The sequence below is a fragment of the Raphanus sativus genome, chromosome 8, assembly GCF_000801105.2.
Source record: "Raphanus sativus cultivar WK10039 chromosome 8, ASM80110v3, whole genome shotgun sequence".
NCBI lineage: Eukaryota > Viridiplantae > Streptophyta > Magnoliopsida > Brassicales > Brassicaceae > Raphanus > Raphanus sativus.
Window position 1 is genome coordinate 14,302,800 of NC_079518.1, and position 19,022 is coordinate 14,321,821.

At 31.9% G+C, this 19,022-nt stretch overlaps 2 protein-coding genes across 2 annotated transcripts; both read left to right on the top strand.

The window, feature by feature from the left end:
- Positions 1-918: 918 nt before the first annotated feature.
- LOC108820063 (uncharacterized) lies at positions 919-1,596 on the top strand. Its single transcript, XM_018593049.2, has one exon. The coding sequence runs from the start codon at positions 919-921 to the stop codon at positions 1,594-1,596; it is 678 nt and encodes a 225-aa protein (XP_018448551.2).
- An 11,327-nt stretch (positions 1,597-12,923) lies between these two features.
- On the top strand, positions 12,924-15,896 carry LOC130498747 (putative pectinesterase/pectinesterase inhibitor 43). Its single transcript, XM_056992309.1, has 4 exons — positions 12,924-13,595; positions 13,805-14,657; positions 15,129-15,513; positions 15,596-15,896. Exons 1-4 carry the CDS (start codon positions 12,924-12,926, stop codon positions 15,894-15,896), a joined length of 2,211 nt encoding a protein of 736 aa, XP_056848289.1.
- Positions 15,897-19,022: the final 3,126 nt, after the last annotated feature.

Sequence of the window (19,022 nt, forward strand, 5' to 3'; positions counted from 1 at the left end):
CTTGGAAGATTCCGGATTGTATCCAGATGGGTTTGTGTAAAGCTGACATTTTTCGAAACCAAGAGTTGAACTTTTCGTTCGGTAGCCTCCACCCGGAGAAGGAAAGGGTCAAAGGTGAAGACTTTACGCGAGGAGGAGGAGGAGGAAGGAAAGGTTCAGACCCATCAACATGGGGTTTCAAAAGATGGGATTTTTTTGTGATGGGTCGGTTGTTACTCTCATTGGGAAGAGCCATGAGCTCTTCCCTCTCTTCAACAAGGTTTCCATGAGTGGGTGTTGGATCCATTTGGAGAAGAAGAAGAAGGTTGAGAAGGAAGAGACAACGCTCTGAAAACCTAGAAATGTTGTTTGTTTGGGCTCGAGAAATGTTTAGTCTCTCTCTCTCTCTCTGTGTTGCAAAACGTATTTTATACGATGTCTGTATGAAACAGTGAAATTGAATTAACACAAGCAATTTTTAATGTTTCTGACTAGTTATCCGTAATTCCATATGTTTCTCAGTTTTATATAAGAAAAAAGTCCAGTATTTTATAGGGTGTGGATCGACGTAGTTATTTTATTTTGTGAATTTTTCTTTAGAGCATCTCCAAAATACACTCTAAAACTTCAAATATAAAGTTTTTTGCTCTAAAAAAAAAACTTCAAAACTTTAAAATTTGAAGTTTCATATTTTTCATTGCATTTTAGTCCTTACATTTACATATTATATTTATGATTCTTAAATATTTTTTTTAATTTTTAATCTTTCAAAATTTTATAACTCATAAGTGTTTCAAATTTGCTTTTATAATTTTAAATTTTAAAAATGTAATTAAATAAAAACTTAAATTTTTTTTTTTTCAAAACTAGATTTGGATAACAACAATATTAAAAAAAAATTAACAAGAATCAGCAGGGCCAAAACCACATTTTTTAGAGATGAACGGCGGTAGGGTTTTGGCGAGTGGCGAAAATAGGGTTTTGACGTCGGACGATCAAGATGCGACCATGATGGATCTGGGAGAGGGGGCGAGACCATTGGGAGAACCACCAGACGTGAGGGCTTCGTATGCATCTAAGGTAGCGAGTACGAATGGAGGAGGTATGCCAATACCGGAAAACTTACTTGACGATACTTTTGTGTCGGAGAGGCTTCGTGTGGAGTTTCCGAATGGAGAAGATGGAGAACCATCCATTACGATTGAGGCTGAGGTGTTGGAGGCGATGAATGGGGTGTGGAAGCAGTGTATGATTGTTAGGGTGTTGGGAAGAAACGTTGCGATTGCTGCCTTGAGTAAGAAGTTACGAGAGCTATGGAACCCGAAAGGTGAAATGTACGTAATGGATCTACCCCATCAGTTTTTCATGGTGCGTTTCGAAAGGGAGAATGAATACTTGGCGGCACTGTCAGGGGGTCCATGGAGGGCCTTTAGCAGTTACCTCATGGTGAGAGCTTGGTCGCCGGATTTTGATCCTTTAAGAGATGACATCATTACGACACCGGTCTGGTTCAGACTATCGAATATTCCATTAAACTTTTATCACAGATCGATTCTCATGGGGATTGCTAAGGGTTTGGGTTCGCCAGTTCGGGTATATCCACTACAAGAAAAATGAGTTTTATTAGCGGACGAAAAACGCTATCTAACGATACAATAGCGGTTTTAGAAACGCTGTATCATCGCCCGTCATAGTAGGTTAGAGACATTAGATAGCGGTTTTTTGTACTGCTATCTTTTCTTCCGCTACGATAGCGCTTTTCTATCTGCAATTAAATATTTTTTAATAGCGTATAGTTTTCGTTATTGTTTAAATTATAAAAAAAATTTTTAAAAATAAAAAAAAATAAAAAACATAATTAAATTTAAACTCGTTTATATATTTGATTTTTTTATTAAATAAAATGATTTATAATTAAATTGGTTTACAAAAAAAATATTAAACCAAAACTAAACCAAACTTATATCTAAACCTAAACTTATACCTAAACCAAAACTAAACCTAAACCTAAACTTAACGCCGCCGTCAAGCCTTCTTCATATTCCTCCACCGCACTCAACCACCACTCTGCTTGCGACCACCAGATTCTCAGGCCACCGCCGTCACCTTTTTCATCTATCTCCGGGGCTCTGTCTTCTCTATCTCTGTTTATCACTCTTTATTTCTGAATCTGGAAAGACATGATATGTTAAAATCTCAAAAAAAAAATTAACGGGAATCAAAACCACAGAACTGAAAGAGAGAGAGAGAGAGAGAGAGAGATTGAAAGGGACAGAGGTGATGGTGGAGACTACGGATCTGAGAAGCGGCAACAAGGATGACGGCGGCGAGTGTAGATGATGACGACGACGAGCTTAAGATCCGTGGCGACAGCAAAATGATGATGATGAATCTCTCTCGTTTACAAGACAGGAAGTGAGAGAGATGAAGATCTGAGACTGTGAAGAACTTGAAAGAGAAGAGGAGAAGAAGCGTGAAACTTGGAGAAAAGAGAGAGACAGTGAAGAAAATAAATAATTTTAGACCATTAGATCAAATACTAATCAATGGTTAAGAATTGGTTATCCTTGTATTAAAAAAACAGCTAATGAGAAAGAAGTTAGATGATAACCACAAGATTTTTCTATAGCCCTTAGATTAAAAAACAATCAATGGTGAATGCTTTATTTATTTTATTTTTTTTGTAACTGTGAATGCTTTATTTTGATGGTTAAAATTATATTTTATGTTAAACAGTATTTTTATAAAATTTAAAAATTTAAAATTTAGATTTATGATTATATGTTGATTTTTGGGTGTGTAGTTTAAATATGAAGTTTAGAGTTTAAGGTAAAACTTATTTTCTTACAAAAATGTTATTCATTATTAATTTTCGAAAAATAAATAAATTTAATTTTTTGTTATTTTAGACTGAATTTAAGATTTGTTGTTAAAAAATTAGAGTATGAAGTTTGTATTTAGATTTGAGATTAATTTTGAAAATATATATTTAAAGTCTGGAATTTAGAATAAATGTTTAAAGTGTAGGGTTTCAGGGTTAAAGGTTTGGAGTTATTGAATTAAGATTTGAGATTTTTTTTAAAGATTGATTTTTGAGTTTATATTTAAGATTTGAAATTAAATTTAAATTTTGATGTTAAAACATTTGAGTTGAGTTTTGTATCTAGAGTTTAGGGTTTAAAAACTTATTTAGGGTTTAGGGATTGAAAAGGCAAACATAACATTTAATTATGTTTTGCTATTAAATCTTAAGTTTTCATAGCGTTTCTAAATATATCACTCTATCATAGCGTTTCCGAAAATACAAACGCTATCTTAAAAACACGGATATATCAACCATAACACAATCATAAAAAACGCTATCCTCGTCTGCTATTAAAACGCATTTTTCTTGCAGTGATCTCACCACTTTGAATTTTGAAAGAGCAAGATTTACAAGGGTTTGTGTGGAGGTCAATCTTGCAAAACCATTGAAAGGGACAATTTTGATCAATGGGGAGAGATACTTCGTAGCTTATGAAGGTTTGTCTGAGATCTGTTCCAAATGTGGAATTTATGGACATTTGGTCCATGGATGTCCTCTAACGATCACTGAGAGATTGGCTAACTTAGAAACACAGGTGGAGCCACAATCGTCTACTGGACCATCTAATAGACAGAATTCGCAAAGGCAGGAGAATGGTTTCATTCCGGCAAGAGCTTCGAGAAGAGTGACTCAGCTGTCGCCTCGGCCGGTTACTGGTACGACTGGACAAGGTAGCGGAGAGGCAAACCGGAATATCCAAGTGATCCCGCAGATCAAGGAAACCGCGAATATTGTGGTATCAAACAAATATGGAAGCTTGGGGATGGATACGAATCTAAGTGAATCACGAGAAGATATTGTGGTTGGCGAGGAGAATAAGGAGAATCAAGATACGAATATCCACAAGAATAAGGAAAGCCGGCCAGGGAAGGAGATTTTAATTTTTGGTGGGAAAATGAATACAAAAAATGGGTCGAAAGTGGAGACTAAGGAGACGTGGCCCGGAAATAAAAATAAGACAGAGGGAGCCCGTGGAAGGCCCAAGAAGTTAAGTAACAAGCCCGTTAGAGGTTTCATTTTATACGGTATCTGTATGAAACAGTGACATTGAATATACACAAGCAATTTTAATGTTTCTGACTAATTATCCATAATTCCATATGTTTCTCAATTTTATCTAAGAAACGTCCAGTATTTTATAGGTTCTGGATCGACGTAGTTATTTTATTTCGTGAATTTTTCTTTAGAACATCTCCAAAATACACTCTAAAACTTCAAATATAAAGTTTTTTTAGACTTTAAATTTGAAGTTTCATATTTTTCATTGCATTTTAGTCTTTACATTTACATATTATATTTATGATTCTTAAATATTTTTTCTTTTAATTTTTTTTATCTTTCAAAATTTTATAACTCATAAGTATTTCAAATTTGCTTTTATAATTTTAAAATTTAAAAATATAATTAAATAAAAACTCAAAAGTAAGTTTTTTCAAAACTAGATTTAGATAACAACAATATTAGAAAAAAAATTTAACAAATACACTAATTGATCATATATGGAAGTATTAAGAAAATAGTTTTATAGAATAATGTAGTATTTTACTTGTAATTTAATATTTAACTAGATTTTGACCCGTGCTTGGAAAGCGCGGGTTTGTTTTTTTCATTTATTGATCGAAAACTAATTTACAAACTACCAATATTTTGTTTCAAATTATAACAATCCAAAAATTCGCTATGAACCCGTGATCTAATATCGTTGATCCGATAAGAACACAAAATTACTGATAATATTTTAAACAAAATTTGATTAAATTATTTATATGTTTCTAATATTACACAAATTTGTGATTCTTAGACTTTGATGAAAATTTAATATGTTTTCTAAATAAAAATAATAATATAAAAAGTTATTGATAATACTTACTTAATTAATAACTTATTATAAGTTTGTATTTTTATTTTAGATTTAAAACTGATTTGAATATAATTTTAAAAATATTCTTAGACAGTCGTAGTTGCTATATAAATAGTATGTACAAAATGACATAGTAAATATATTTATTTAGTTTTTGTGTGTATAATCATTTTTATCGTTACATACACGAAAATAATATTTAAATGTGTATATGATATACGGTGTAGGATATAGGATTTTGGTGTGTATTGAAAACCTACATAATATTCGAATTATTTATTTTGAATATTGATACACATATTTAAGAAAATAATATTTTCATATGTTTGTTAGTTTATATATGGTTCATAATATATGTCAGTCTTATATTTATAGTTAGAATATTTATATTGAATTTAAATTAAGCATATCTTATAGAAACGTATAGACTCATTATTTATATAATCCATTTAAGTGTATATATAGGTCTAAAACCAAAAGATTTAAATGTCACTAATGAATTTTATTAATCACTTGTAAAATTAAGAATACATTTGCCAAAAAAAATTATTTTCACTAAAGGTGTGATTTTATAGTTATTGTCAATATCTCTAACTGATTTAGTCCGAGAATAATATCCAAAATGTCTAATAATTATAGTTTGGATATTAATTACTCTGCTGTTAAATCACTCTTGACGTTTATATAATGCTGCCGTTGGTGCGAGGTAAGTTATACAGGCTAATGGGGATTTTTATCATAGTATAAATTATTTTTGTTGTTAAAGTTATATTTGATGATGTATAATGATAATAGGTTGAATTCGAGGAGAAATTTTGAGCGAGAGTTTTATTGTTATCGTCAATTTTATTATTTAATGATCACAAAAAGAGCATTTAATGACAGTATTTTTTTAGGACATTATTTAATGAGATTAATCGCTCATAAAGAAAAACATTAGTTAATGAATAATTTATTTAATTCTATAATGGCACTCAGTTGTAAATATTGTGAAAATATAAGGGTGAAGTTTATTTTGTACTTCACTTTTAATAGATTAGATTATGTATTTCTATGTAAACTTATATATTTTACTGTATCATTTTGTTAATTACTATTTCTATAATATTTTTATACATTTGCTATTTATTTACAAATTTTTATAAATTTAAATTAAGAATTATAAATATAAGGACCATAATATAAAATATAAATTATTTTGAAGTTAGATTTGAAGTTTTGCTTTTTGGAGAAAACTATCTTAAAATTTCAAAAATGAAATTTTGCAAATTTCAAAATAGAATATGCTTTTAGAGATGCTCTTAGAAAAGTGTGTTCTTTTTTAGCCCGATTAATGTTGTAACAAGAGTATGTCTTAAAGGTGTGCAACAAGATCGATTTTGAAAGAGTCACCGAAGAAAAATAGAGTTGATTATGCTCTACACTTTTTGGTTTTCTCTTTAAATAAAAAAAAACATTTTCTATATAGTGATTTACATCCGAAAATCACATTTTGCGTTTGTGTTACACTATGGATCACATATTACTATAGGGTTACATATTACTACTTGGACACTTTCTTTAACTTTTTCAATTTATTTCTAACCAAAACATAACTAAAATATATTGGTAGGACCCATTTATTTATTTCATCTTTTTCTCCTATTTTTTCTTACTGAAACAACAACGATATCCCAACTTTGCAAAACTGGTGGATGAGTTTCAGACCGCCTTTGCAAAATGGTGGATGAGTTTCAGGCCGCCGGTGAACTTCAGCTGATCTCGAGCTGAGTTCGATCACGAAATTGTCGCAGTACTTTTTCCCCGCCGTGAAATCAACAGAAACAAATTCCTCCTCCACAGCGTATTTTCCAATTCATCTCCCTTGTCACAACACAAATAGCTCGTGGTGGCTGTGGTACATGAAATCTGCCGCATTGGCGGTTGTTTTAGTCACTCAATGAAGCTTGAACAAAAATGGCCAAATATCACAAAAGCACTATTTTGAAATCTCAAGTTGAAAATCAAATTATAAATGATAAAACTACGATCTTGAAGTGTAACCTACGGTTAAAATGTGGAATAATAGAAGATTATGTGAAAAATTAATGGCGACCACAAAAATGGTTGCAGAAACCCTAAAAATCTGGGAAAGACGATGACATATTTACTAAAATGCCACTTACTAAAAATATATGAAAATAAACAAAAAGAGGAACATGGGAGTCGAAACAGGGTTTGTTGGTGAGAAGGAAGGTCACTAACTATATGTACATACACATAATACATATTATTTATAATTTGTATTCAAAAATTTAAAATAAACTAAAACTAATCTCTGATTAATCTCCGTATAATCATTGATTTTTTTCATTAAGTGTTAGGTCGCGTGCGAAAAATGCCTACCAAGTTTCCAAACAAGGCATGTCCACTTTCATGCCAATAAACATGGATAATAATGTGTATGTACACTATTATATTATGGTATTGTGCAACTAGTTGTGATGGTATGTACAGAAATATAATTGAATGTTTTAAAATATAAATGTTGCGTTGAATTGTACTTCTTGGAGACAGCAATGCAGGATGCAGTATAGTGTGTGTTTACTAGTTGGTGTGTACACCTTTTCTGATGTCCATATATATACCAATCTCATCGTGTAGAACACCTGATCATTCTGTCATGAAATATATGTACATATTGTTATCATGGATAAACTCAAGTTTCTTACGTAAAAACAAATGTGTACACTAACAAGTGATATGAAATAAATGTGATAATTAAGAAGAGTTATGGCGGACCAAATATCACATGTGTACACAAACTCATTCAAATTTAGGATTTTGTTTTTTTGGAAATTTTTTTTGGGTGTACATGTGACTTGGATTATGCACATGTGTACAATCATGTATATGTACAACTAGGAATGTGTACATATATGACGTGTACAAAATACTAGATAAATGTTTTTACATGTACATGTTGCGTTGTTGATGTAGGAGACATTAGCTGGTAATACAAGAAGGTCAAACGAAAAAGTTGTGTGCTTCTAGCTTGAATTGAAGTTATTTTAAATGTCAACGACTTATCACTAATATATGACACTAAGATGTTTTGCTGTTTTTTGGTATGTAAGGTGAAGTAGTAGCGATAACTGTTGATTGTAAATAAAATTAATCATGTTTGAAATATATTTTTCTTTGTGTACTATAAGGAAATATGTTTAGTTGTACACGAAATTGTGTATACACATAGATGTGTTCGATTTAGTTGTACACATTTCATTAATGATGAAAAATTACAAAAATAACATTTTCTTCTTCCTTGGCCACTGTTAACCAGAAACCCTAATCACCGTCTCTCTCGCTTATTTTTCACGATTCTTTACATTCTCCACTTTTCTTTTGATGTATTTTGTCCAGATTTGATATATTTCAATCATAATTCATGGTTTTAAATTTAAAATTTCGAACAAAAGTATTTTTTTTGTTTCTGATTTGTTGAACGTTTTGTTCCAAATCGCCACGGCTGAGTGCCACCTTCTTGATGATGCTGTCCGAGTTGTGTATCACGACATCCAACAAAATACCTCACATCGATCTGTTGAAAAATAATTGAAAAAGAGAATCGATAAAAACCTCAAAACGATCTTTGAATAAATTCTGTAGAAGTCAATCAATAAAAAAAATTAAAAAGAGAGTTCAGAATGAAGAAGGTAAGAGAGAGGTGATTGTGGGCCCTACTGCTTCCTAGCGAAATGTGAAGAAGTTAGGAAAAATTGTGTGTGTAAAAGGAAGTGATTTATTGTGTTATTATAAAGAAGAAAAGTGATCCACAATGTAAATATTTCTTTTCACTACATGTGAGATATTTTTATGTGGATCCGAGATATTATGTAGACAGTTATACTCTTAACGAAACAAACAGTAAATAGTTACTTTCAAAAGAGACGTGGGTTTTAGTTTGCGTTTAGACATTAGTTTAGTTATGTTTTTATTTTATAATTACTCACTCTATCTTTCAATTTTATTTTTTCCTCATTTTTCTGATATATAAAACAAACATAATTATTAGTATATTGTAATTTTTCTACACATTTTAACATTCAGTTTCAGGATTTTATATATTTTAGTAATTATATAAAAATGATTGGACATGAAAATATGGACACAGATGTCAAGATGTGGGAAACTTCTCTATTTTAATACCACAAAATGTGAATATGGATTTGTGTTACCAAAACTCTCACCAAAAAAAGAAAATTTTTTGGGCATAGACTCATTTGGACTCATGTTAACAAAAGAAGACATGGAGTGATGTGGACATGGACTCATGTGGACAAAGAAAAATGTGGACGATAATTCATGTGGACATGAGAAAAAGGTATAGTTATAGACTCATGTTAACAAAAGAAGAAAAACATGGACATGAACTCATGCTGACATGGATTCATGTCCAAAACCTCGACAAACCACTCACAACAAGTTGTGGACTAGATCAAGCAAGCGAAAGCTGCGGAAAAGACATTAACTGTGGCTTCACATTCAGGGGAGTACATATGTCGAGCAAGCGAAAACTGCAGACTTGAAGGCACGGGATCGAGTTCCTTCTTTACCTCTGTGGAAGTAGAGGTTTCACACAAAAATGAAGAAGAACTACACATAAGAAAAAGGATCGAGACGCTGAGACGCCGAGAGTAAGCGGGTGTAGTTAGTGTTCACATATTTAGAAATGAGAGAAAGCAGGGGAACTTAGGGTTCATGGATTTGGAAACGAAAGGAAGTAAGGGAGAGTGATTTCAAAATAGAAGAAGTTTCGGTGTACAAATTACAATAGATTGTATATCATTAATTTGTTTTTGTGGACAAGTTATAAATAATAGTATATAATAAAAATTTGTTTATTTTGCAATGAAAATTTAGTTCATGTGAATAGAACACACAAATGAACTTGGTTTTAATATCTTTTCCCAACACACGATCAAAAGTTGTGGACAAGATTTTGTGGAAGAAGTTTTATGGACTAATTACCTGGACAAAGATTTTTGGACAAGGTTTCATGGACAAAAGATCCCAGTCATTTAAATTTTCAAAACATATATAATAAACAAAAATGTATTATATATATAATTTTTATATTTTGAAAAAAAAATATCTACTAGTAAATTTTTATAGACATAGAACATATGGACAGGATTTTTGTTGATAGAAATTTTTTGCTAGGGGTTAAAATGCATAATTGGAAGCTTAGGGAGAAATCAAAAGGATTTACAATCAAATTAAAGAATGTTGGGATCAATTTGCAAATATCCAAAACTTAAAGGACCAGTTGTATAATAAGAGGAACTTGACCATTAATGCTCGACCTTTCTCTCTGCAACTAAAGCCACGACTAAGATGGCCGTCACGACGGATTCCAAGCATAACGACCACCGCAAGCTTTGCTCTCGCCTCAGTTCTTCCTCTGGTCCCGTTAACCCGATTCAAAAAAACATAGTTTTGAGATACACAAGTTTAAGTTAGGTTTTTAAACATAATCAACGCATATATTTATCGAATACTATGCCAAAAAATTATGGTGCTCCTGTGGGTAACAACCATATTCTCATCAATAATCATTGTATTCGAAAAACATCTATGAGTGATGTATCAAATCACTCAAACTAAGTTATCTGTGGATATACTTTGTCTTCACAATACAAACACTATATAAATCATTTGATTGTACTACACAAAATGATCAATACTTATTTAAATGATATTTTTTTTCATTTCGCAAATCATTTTAGGATAAATTCACTGTGGTTATATCTTTACCCTAATTTGCTCTTTATATGAAAACATAGTTTTATTAATATCATGCACAAATTAATTAATTTAATTTATATACAATTTATGTATATAAAAATTTATGCATTGATTAATTCTCATTTCAGAGATCAAAATAAATACATATAATGTATGATTCAAGATTTCCCAAAAATCTCATCGGTTTTATACCGAAAAACTTAATCATTATTTAGATCTAATATTTTCTACTTAAGTATATATCTACTTTAATTCTCTAAATCATAAATCTATTTTACTTTCTGGATTAGCTAGATTTTTATAACCATTAGTTCTGATACCACATGTAAACATGATTTTACATGAACCCTAAGATCTTTAACATTTAAACTAATCACATAATAGAACTTTAAAGAAGATTATCTGAATACCTCTATTTATCGTTGTGGAAATCTTCTTTGATGATTTTGATCATGGAAATTCTTGATGTTCACCCAAGGGTTTAAGATTCTCTCCTCTAGCTTAAATTCTTTCTTTGTGTGTTGCTTTTAGGATTTTCTTAATCTTTAAGTTGGAGTTAAGACTTCTCTCCCCTTGCATACACACCTTTCTTTATGTGTTTCCCTTAAGTTATTGTGATGCTTTAGAATGGAGCAAAGACATCTATTTATAGGTGGGGAGAGGGACCCAGCTTCCTCATCAAGTTTTGATTACTTTCTCAACAGGTATTTCTTATTTTCGTGGCAAGTTTATCTTTTAATCTCAACTATCCATCAAAGTTGAGTAAGTGACAAGTGTTTACTTAAGGTGACTCATTTCATTATGAGAATACGTGTGAAGTGTTCTAGAACATTAGGTTCATACATTGAACTTGTTCTCTTATGCATCTTCCGTTGAACTTGTCCTTTAAGTCACTTTCCTCTTCTAGATCATTAGTCACATATATTTTAGTTAAAACACAAGGAAATAAATTCCTTTATTACCATTTTAATTGGTTACCAAGTATGCTTAAGGTTAACAATTTCAATATGAAATAAATTACTATAAGACCACATCATGAGAAAGAAATATTTGTTCCTAAACATAAGTATGTCTACATAGACATATATATTTCTTACAGTCTGCACTCACTAACTCACACCATATCTAACTAAACAAAGATGGCAAAACAACTTCCATAACATTTCCCATAATCCTAACCATTATCTTAACGTCATCCCTTAACCACAAAAATCCTGGTAACTAGAACATTGTTATTTCTCGTGTTTGCTTTTGGTTTATGCAAGAAACGTTGAGCTGGCTCTATAGTTGCGGGAAAACCCGGTTGTTTAACAAGGATTGAATTATTTGGATACTGATAGACCAAAAACGTTGCATTAGTGGAAGATTTTATGGACTCTCTAACAGTATGAACTTGTGGACCGTGGTAGATGTATGAACTATTATGGGTATTGACAGAAGAGAGATTAAGCAGATTAGGGTTTGAAGTGGAAGTGATAGTGTTGAGATTTTCTAACCCATCATATGCAATCATCCTGACCTTATCCTTTCGAGAAAACCCCATGGTACGTGGTAAAAAGAGAGAATGAAGGAAGAGAGACGAAGAACATATTGAGAGTTGATCGATAGAGCAGAGTTGTTAGTTTTATGTGTGCAGCCTTCGTTAGATGGATCATGTTGATAAGAAATATGGAGAAGAAAGAAACTATATCAAAAAGAATTTGTACCTAGAGTAAGTTAAAACTATATCAAAAAGAATTTGTACCTAGAGTAAGTTAAAATTAATGATTTTTCTTTTCTATGTTTGAAGTAAAGGTAACTGAACCAACGAACAAATAAACCATCTATGAATTGCGTAATATCACCATTGTGAAAGATAAACCATCTGTGTCCTGTGAAAGTTATACGTGATTTATTCATCTGATCGTTGCAAGTCTCAGAACATTAATATTATGCATAAGTTATTATTATATATATACACTCATATTATGCATTTATTCAATTTTGTGGCCAACCACCTCCAATGATATAAAAAGAAATTAGTATTCCCGCAAGTAAAGCAAAAACCATTGGTAATATATTTAAAAAAAATTGAAAAACTAATAATCACCTCATGTTCATTTAACGGTATATAACTAATTTTCCCTCCTTCTTACACATATAATAGAACTTTGAAATCTACTGGCATTTAACAATAATTGTTATATTAAAAAAAACATTTACAAAAAAAATATGCAGAATGGATGGAACGATTCAAGGAGGATGAAAAGTTTTTCTTTGTTCGGAATCATGTCTCTCTTTATGGCAATGGTCATCTGTGTGGAAGCCAATAAAAGCAGCATCCCAAGTCGAAAAACCGAAGAAATTCACCGTGGAAGCAAGTTGATGATAACAAAGACAGCGGTGAGTGTAATATGTTCCTCCACCGATTACAAACAAGAATGCATAGAGACTCTGGAGACTGTGAGGTCCCCGGATCCTCGCAATCTGATTAGAGCTGGCTTTGATCTGGCAATCATATCGATTCGTACTGGAATAAATAAGGGGATGATTGATGTAAAGAGCAGGGCAGACGCAGATGTTCAAACAAGAGACGCACTTAATAGTTGTCGAGAGCTTATGGATTTTGCAATTGATGATCTTCTAAAAACGAGGGACACATTCAAAGGGTTTTTGTTCACCAGATTATCAGATTTCATTGACGATCTTCTAGTGTGGCTAAGTGGTTCAGTCACATACCAACAAACGTGCATCGACGGATTTGAAGGGATTGATAGCGTAGCAGCTGAGATTATGGAAATGGTCATGAGGAAGGGGCAGCATCTCACTAGCAATGGTTTAGCGATTGCCTCAAATCTCGGTGCTTTGTTGAAGACTTTTCGTATTCCGATTCCTATTCTCAGGGTACTTTCTTCCAAATCTAGCAAATCACATTTCTTATCTTAATGATTTTAAGCTAAGTTTTAGATTTTATAACTAACAGATTAGTAATGTATTTTTTATATATTAGATTCCATAATTTCTGTTGAGTTTGTATTTTTTACTTGCTTTTTGAAAAAAAATATGTTGTCCTTCGAACGTATAATACACACCGGACTTGAATTCTCCAACAGCCAGGAAGGGATGGACTCGGCATTTTTGGTTCGGATTCTCCACAAGAACGGCCATTGGATTCTCCGGATGATTCTCCTCAAATGGGAGATTCATCCGATAATCAACAATCTCCTCAAATGGGAGATTCTTCTGAGAATCAACAGTTGGATTCTTCCATGAATTCTCCTCCTCAAAATTTGAAAAGTTCCAAGAAACAACCGTTGGATTCTTCTGAGAACCAACTGCTGGATTCTTCCGAGAACCAACCGCTGGATTCTTCTGAAAACAAACCGCTGGATTCTTCCAAGAATTCTCCTCAAAATTTAAACCCTTCCAAGAATCAGCAACTAGATCTTTCTGAGAGTAGAGCTTCAGATTCTTACAGTACCCAGCCGTCGGATTCTTCCAGAAACCAACCTCTAGATTCTTCGGAGAATACTCCTCAAAAGTTAGATTCTTCAGAAAGCCGACCGTTGGATTCTCTTCGAAAAGTAAATCCGCTCCGAGCATTGAATCCTTTTGGAAAATTGGAGGACAGACACTTATCAGAGGAAACAGGGTTCCCAAGGTGGATAACAACGCATTCCCGGAGGCTTCTTGTAGAACACGGAAGAAGAAGTGCAAACGTAGTGGTGGCAAAGGACGGGAGTGGTAAGTGCCAGACAATCGAACAAGCATTAGCAATGGTACCAATGAAGAACCGAAGGAAGTTCGTGATTTACATAAAACAAGGTGTCTACAACGAAAAGATTGAGGTAACAAAGAAAATGAAAAATGTCATGTTCATTGGAGATGGGCCGACAAAAACCATCATCACCGGAAATGTCGCCTTTTTGCCCGATCGCATCGGCACCTACCGCACTTCCACAGTCGGTAAATTCATATACAACATTCGTTTTTTCGTCATCAATTTTATACAATATTTTTTTTGAGTTTGTTTTTTCTTTAGTTTACATAAAAATTATATCCCCTCTGTTTTTAATAGATGACATTTTAGAAGTAGGCACATGACTTAAGAAAATATGCGTTTTTTTACATTTTCTAAACAAAAACATCATCAATTATTTATTTAACCACAGTATAACCAATGATAAAGTTTACTGAATAGTATAATTGGTCATATAGCATAAATTTTAAATAAATTTCACATCGAAAATTGAAAACATAATCTAATTTGAAACAAAAAATTCTTTAAAATATCAAGTATTTTAAAACGGAGGGAATATAATTTACGTAATATTAAGCTAACCTTGAAGATTCATAAATAATTCATAAGCTTATGTATCGCGTTATTTAAGTTATTGTTGATGTAAATGTGTTAATGTTTTTCTTCGGTGTTTGAAGCGATAAATGGTGACTATTTCATGGCGAAGGACATAGGGTTCGAGAACACGGCCGGAGCAGCACGCCATCAAGCAGTTGCACTCCGAGTTTCAGCCGATTTTGCTGTGTTCTTCAACTGTCGTATGGATGGTTACCAAGACACACTTTACGTCCATACACACCGTCAATTCTATCGTGACTGCAGCATCTCAGGCACCATTGATTTCGTCTTCGGTGATGCCAAAGCCGTTTTCCAAAACTGTGAATTTGTCATCCGCCGTCCCATGGATAACCAGCAGTGTATCGTTACAGCCCAAGGACGGAAAGACCGGCGTGAGACGACGGGGATCGTCATCCACAATAGCCGTATAACTGGTGATGAAACATATCTTCCCGTCAAAGACAAGTAACCATAATAATTTATACAAAACTTTAAAACCGTTACCAGCCTTATATCACTAGTGTTATTTATATGGACCTATCTACAGGAACAGAGCGTTTTTGGGACGACCTTGGAAGGAATATTCAAGGACAATCATAATGAACACAATAATCGATGATGTGATAGACCCAGAAGGTTGGTTGAAGTGCAACGAGACTTTCGCTCTCAACACGTTGTTCTACTCCGAGTATCAAAACAGAGGCCGTGGTTCAGATCAGGCCAGCCGGGTCAAATGGAGGGGTATTCAACAAATCTCCGATAGGCAAGCGAGAGGATTCGCTCCGGGGGATTTCTTACGTGGCAACGCATGGATTCCAAAGAGACGCATTCCTTACAACGCTTATTGAAAACTTGTCTTTTTCTTCTTTTTTTGCTAAACATGAAAGCATGTCTCTTTATAGTTCCATCTTCTTTTTCAAGGAAATACTCTTTGTGTATGTAAATCTGGAGAGATATAAGATTTGTATATAGATTATTTTGTATTAGGGTTTAGTCCGTCCTACGGTGTGTTATTAATTGAAAGAATTACATAATATACTATCAGTTTTACTGAATGTTTCAAAATGATTAGTTTACATTAAATTAAAAGTAATCTCTATTTTCAATATGGACAATTTGCTGTTTTGATTTCCAGTAAAATATACAATTATAATACAAAAAATTACAATTATACAATACAAATGACAACTATACATTTCTACATATTATATATTTAGGGTAACAGTGATATTTTTGAAATAATGCTTATTATATCTCTATCATGCTTTTTCCAGCATATTTTTGATTTTTTGTTGAAAACTTGAAATGCCGATAAATACCCACATAATATAATTTATTTCATTTTTATACAGTTTATCAAGTGGAACGTTACCTCTGATCACCTCTTATCCAACCACTTTGTTAAGCACTCCTAGCTTCGCCACATCCTCCTCCAATAGATAGAGGTTATATTTTAGCTTCTGATTGTTTTCTATTTTGTTATATTATAGTATTTTCTTGATGTCTATTAATTCTTCTCTTTCAACCCTTAATTTTTATTATGTATGATATAATTTTTTTAAATTGTTTTCCTCCAATTATAGAATATACATACTATCCTTAAAAATTTTGCAATGTACAAAAAGATATTTCTTTATTTTAAAAGTGTAATATATTGGAAGTTTAAAAAGAGTATTACAGTCTAAATAATGAATGCCAAAGGAATATTTTCAACAAATAAGATATTTTAATTATTAAGTGTAACATATCTGAGTGTTGAAAATGAGCATTATAATATTAGATATTGAATGCGAAAAAGATATTTTCAAACTCAAGTAATATTATATTTTACAGTGGAATTAAATATGGTGTTATCAACATACACATAACTACTGATCTGGTTACGTAGGATCAGGGCCGGCTAATTAGAGGAGACACAAATGGTGCTACTGCCCTGGGTCCAAGACCAAGTCTGTGATATAATTTTAAAGTTCATTGATGGGTACAAACGCGTCTGTGATTCAAACTCGGCATTGTGTTGGAACGATGTAGCCAATATCTAACACCTCAATCCATGTCGAGATGGAGAACGGTAGCGATCCATCTACCAGCTCCACCTGAAAATTTTGGTATTTTAGCCTAACTAATCATTTGTGTCTTTGTATTAAGATTTGTGAAGTTTAAGCTCTTTCGAATTGTTTTTAATATAAAAACAGGTTTTCGAAAAAAAATCAGATATCAGAATTTTTGGAGCTATTTGTGAACCGATCCATTTCATCCCATAACTAATTATCTGATCTGATTATATCAGTAGCCATTCAGATATCCAGTGCCCAGGATATCCAGTTTTTTTTTTAGATTTTTGATCAGATATCCAATTCGATCCGTAAAAATAAAAATAAAAATTTCCAAAATAATATAAAATAATAAAACTTATATACTTTCAAAAATTATGATAAGTAATTTAATTAATAAAATACAGTAAAAATTCTATACAATACAATATTTATATAAATTAGATATATAATTGTTTAAATATATATGTACATATAACGAATCAGATCGGATATTCAGTCCTAAAAAATATTAGTATTTTTGATTTATTTTTATCTTACGGATATTGCATATTAATATTCAGATTTTTTGTTCAAATCGGAACGCATAACAAGTCAAATAAAAGTTTATTGATATTTTGTGGAGCCCTATTAAATATAGTCTTAGCTCTCCAGGAGTTAAACATTTCTTATTGGTTTTTGGTTTTTTGTTGTAAGTTCCAAGCAGTGTTTTTGAAACCGGATCGATCCAGTAGTTCGACTGGATTCAATCATGAACCTTGTATATAGTCGGGTTGCGTCTAATAAGTGGTTCTACCATGAACCGATCACATAGTCAGATTGGATCTCATAATTATTAAACCACTAAAACTATCAAAAATCTATAAATCATCCATATGAGCATAAAACTAGTTTATATGTATAATGTTTTATGTTTAAATGTTATTTATATTTTAATTATGTATTGTATTTGTGAATATCACTTTTAAATTTATATAATAAAATATATTAAAACATATTATTGCACCATATTTGACCTAGTCAAATCATATTAAACTGTAACCAAAAAAAATTTGGTTCAGCTTCCAGTCCGGTTTTAAAAACACTGGTTTCATTGTTTTAACATCGGACCGGCTAGCGAACCGTAAATATTTTGGATCATGGGTTATTATGATTCGAACCAGGTTTGATAGGGTTTTATTGGATTAAACTGAGTTTAATGATATTTTGTAAATAATATGCATATTCATACAAAGATAAATTATATCAAATAAAACGTTTAAATAGGCATAATATTTTAAAAAAGTTTTAAAATATAATAAAATAATTTAGTAGTTAAAATCTAAAGTCAATATGAAAAACACATTTAAACTTTAATCAAATATCCTGTCACTTTAAATCTTCATCACCTTTAAAAAATATATATATACACATTATTTAAATAAGCGATCATGAGATACAATTTAAACAAAGTGAGAAGTAGACCCATATTATTGTCGGTTCATACTTCAACTCGGTCTCGGTCTGATCGCTGGTCCGGTTTGGATTTTGAAAACACTGACTGGTTCCAAATCTAAATAATATCATTTTTTCTGGATTAAAGCATTTATGGCTTCAAGTATCAACCGTTTATAGTTTTATGCCAATTTTGACTTGAATTTATTTTTTCGACTATTTTACGATGTGTTTCTATATTCAATATATTCCATCCGTTTCTTATTGTAACTAGTTTTAGGAAAATTTTCTTGTATCAAAATATAAGTAATTTACACACATTTATGTATTTTTTTACATTTATTAGATATAAGGTAGCCAATTAAAATAATACATACTTTTAATAATTGGTTGAACTTAGAGAATTCGCACTAGATACCTGTGAAACTAAACTTAATTAGGTATATGGATAATCACTATTTGACATTTCATAATCCCACAGATGCC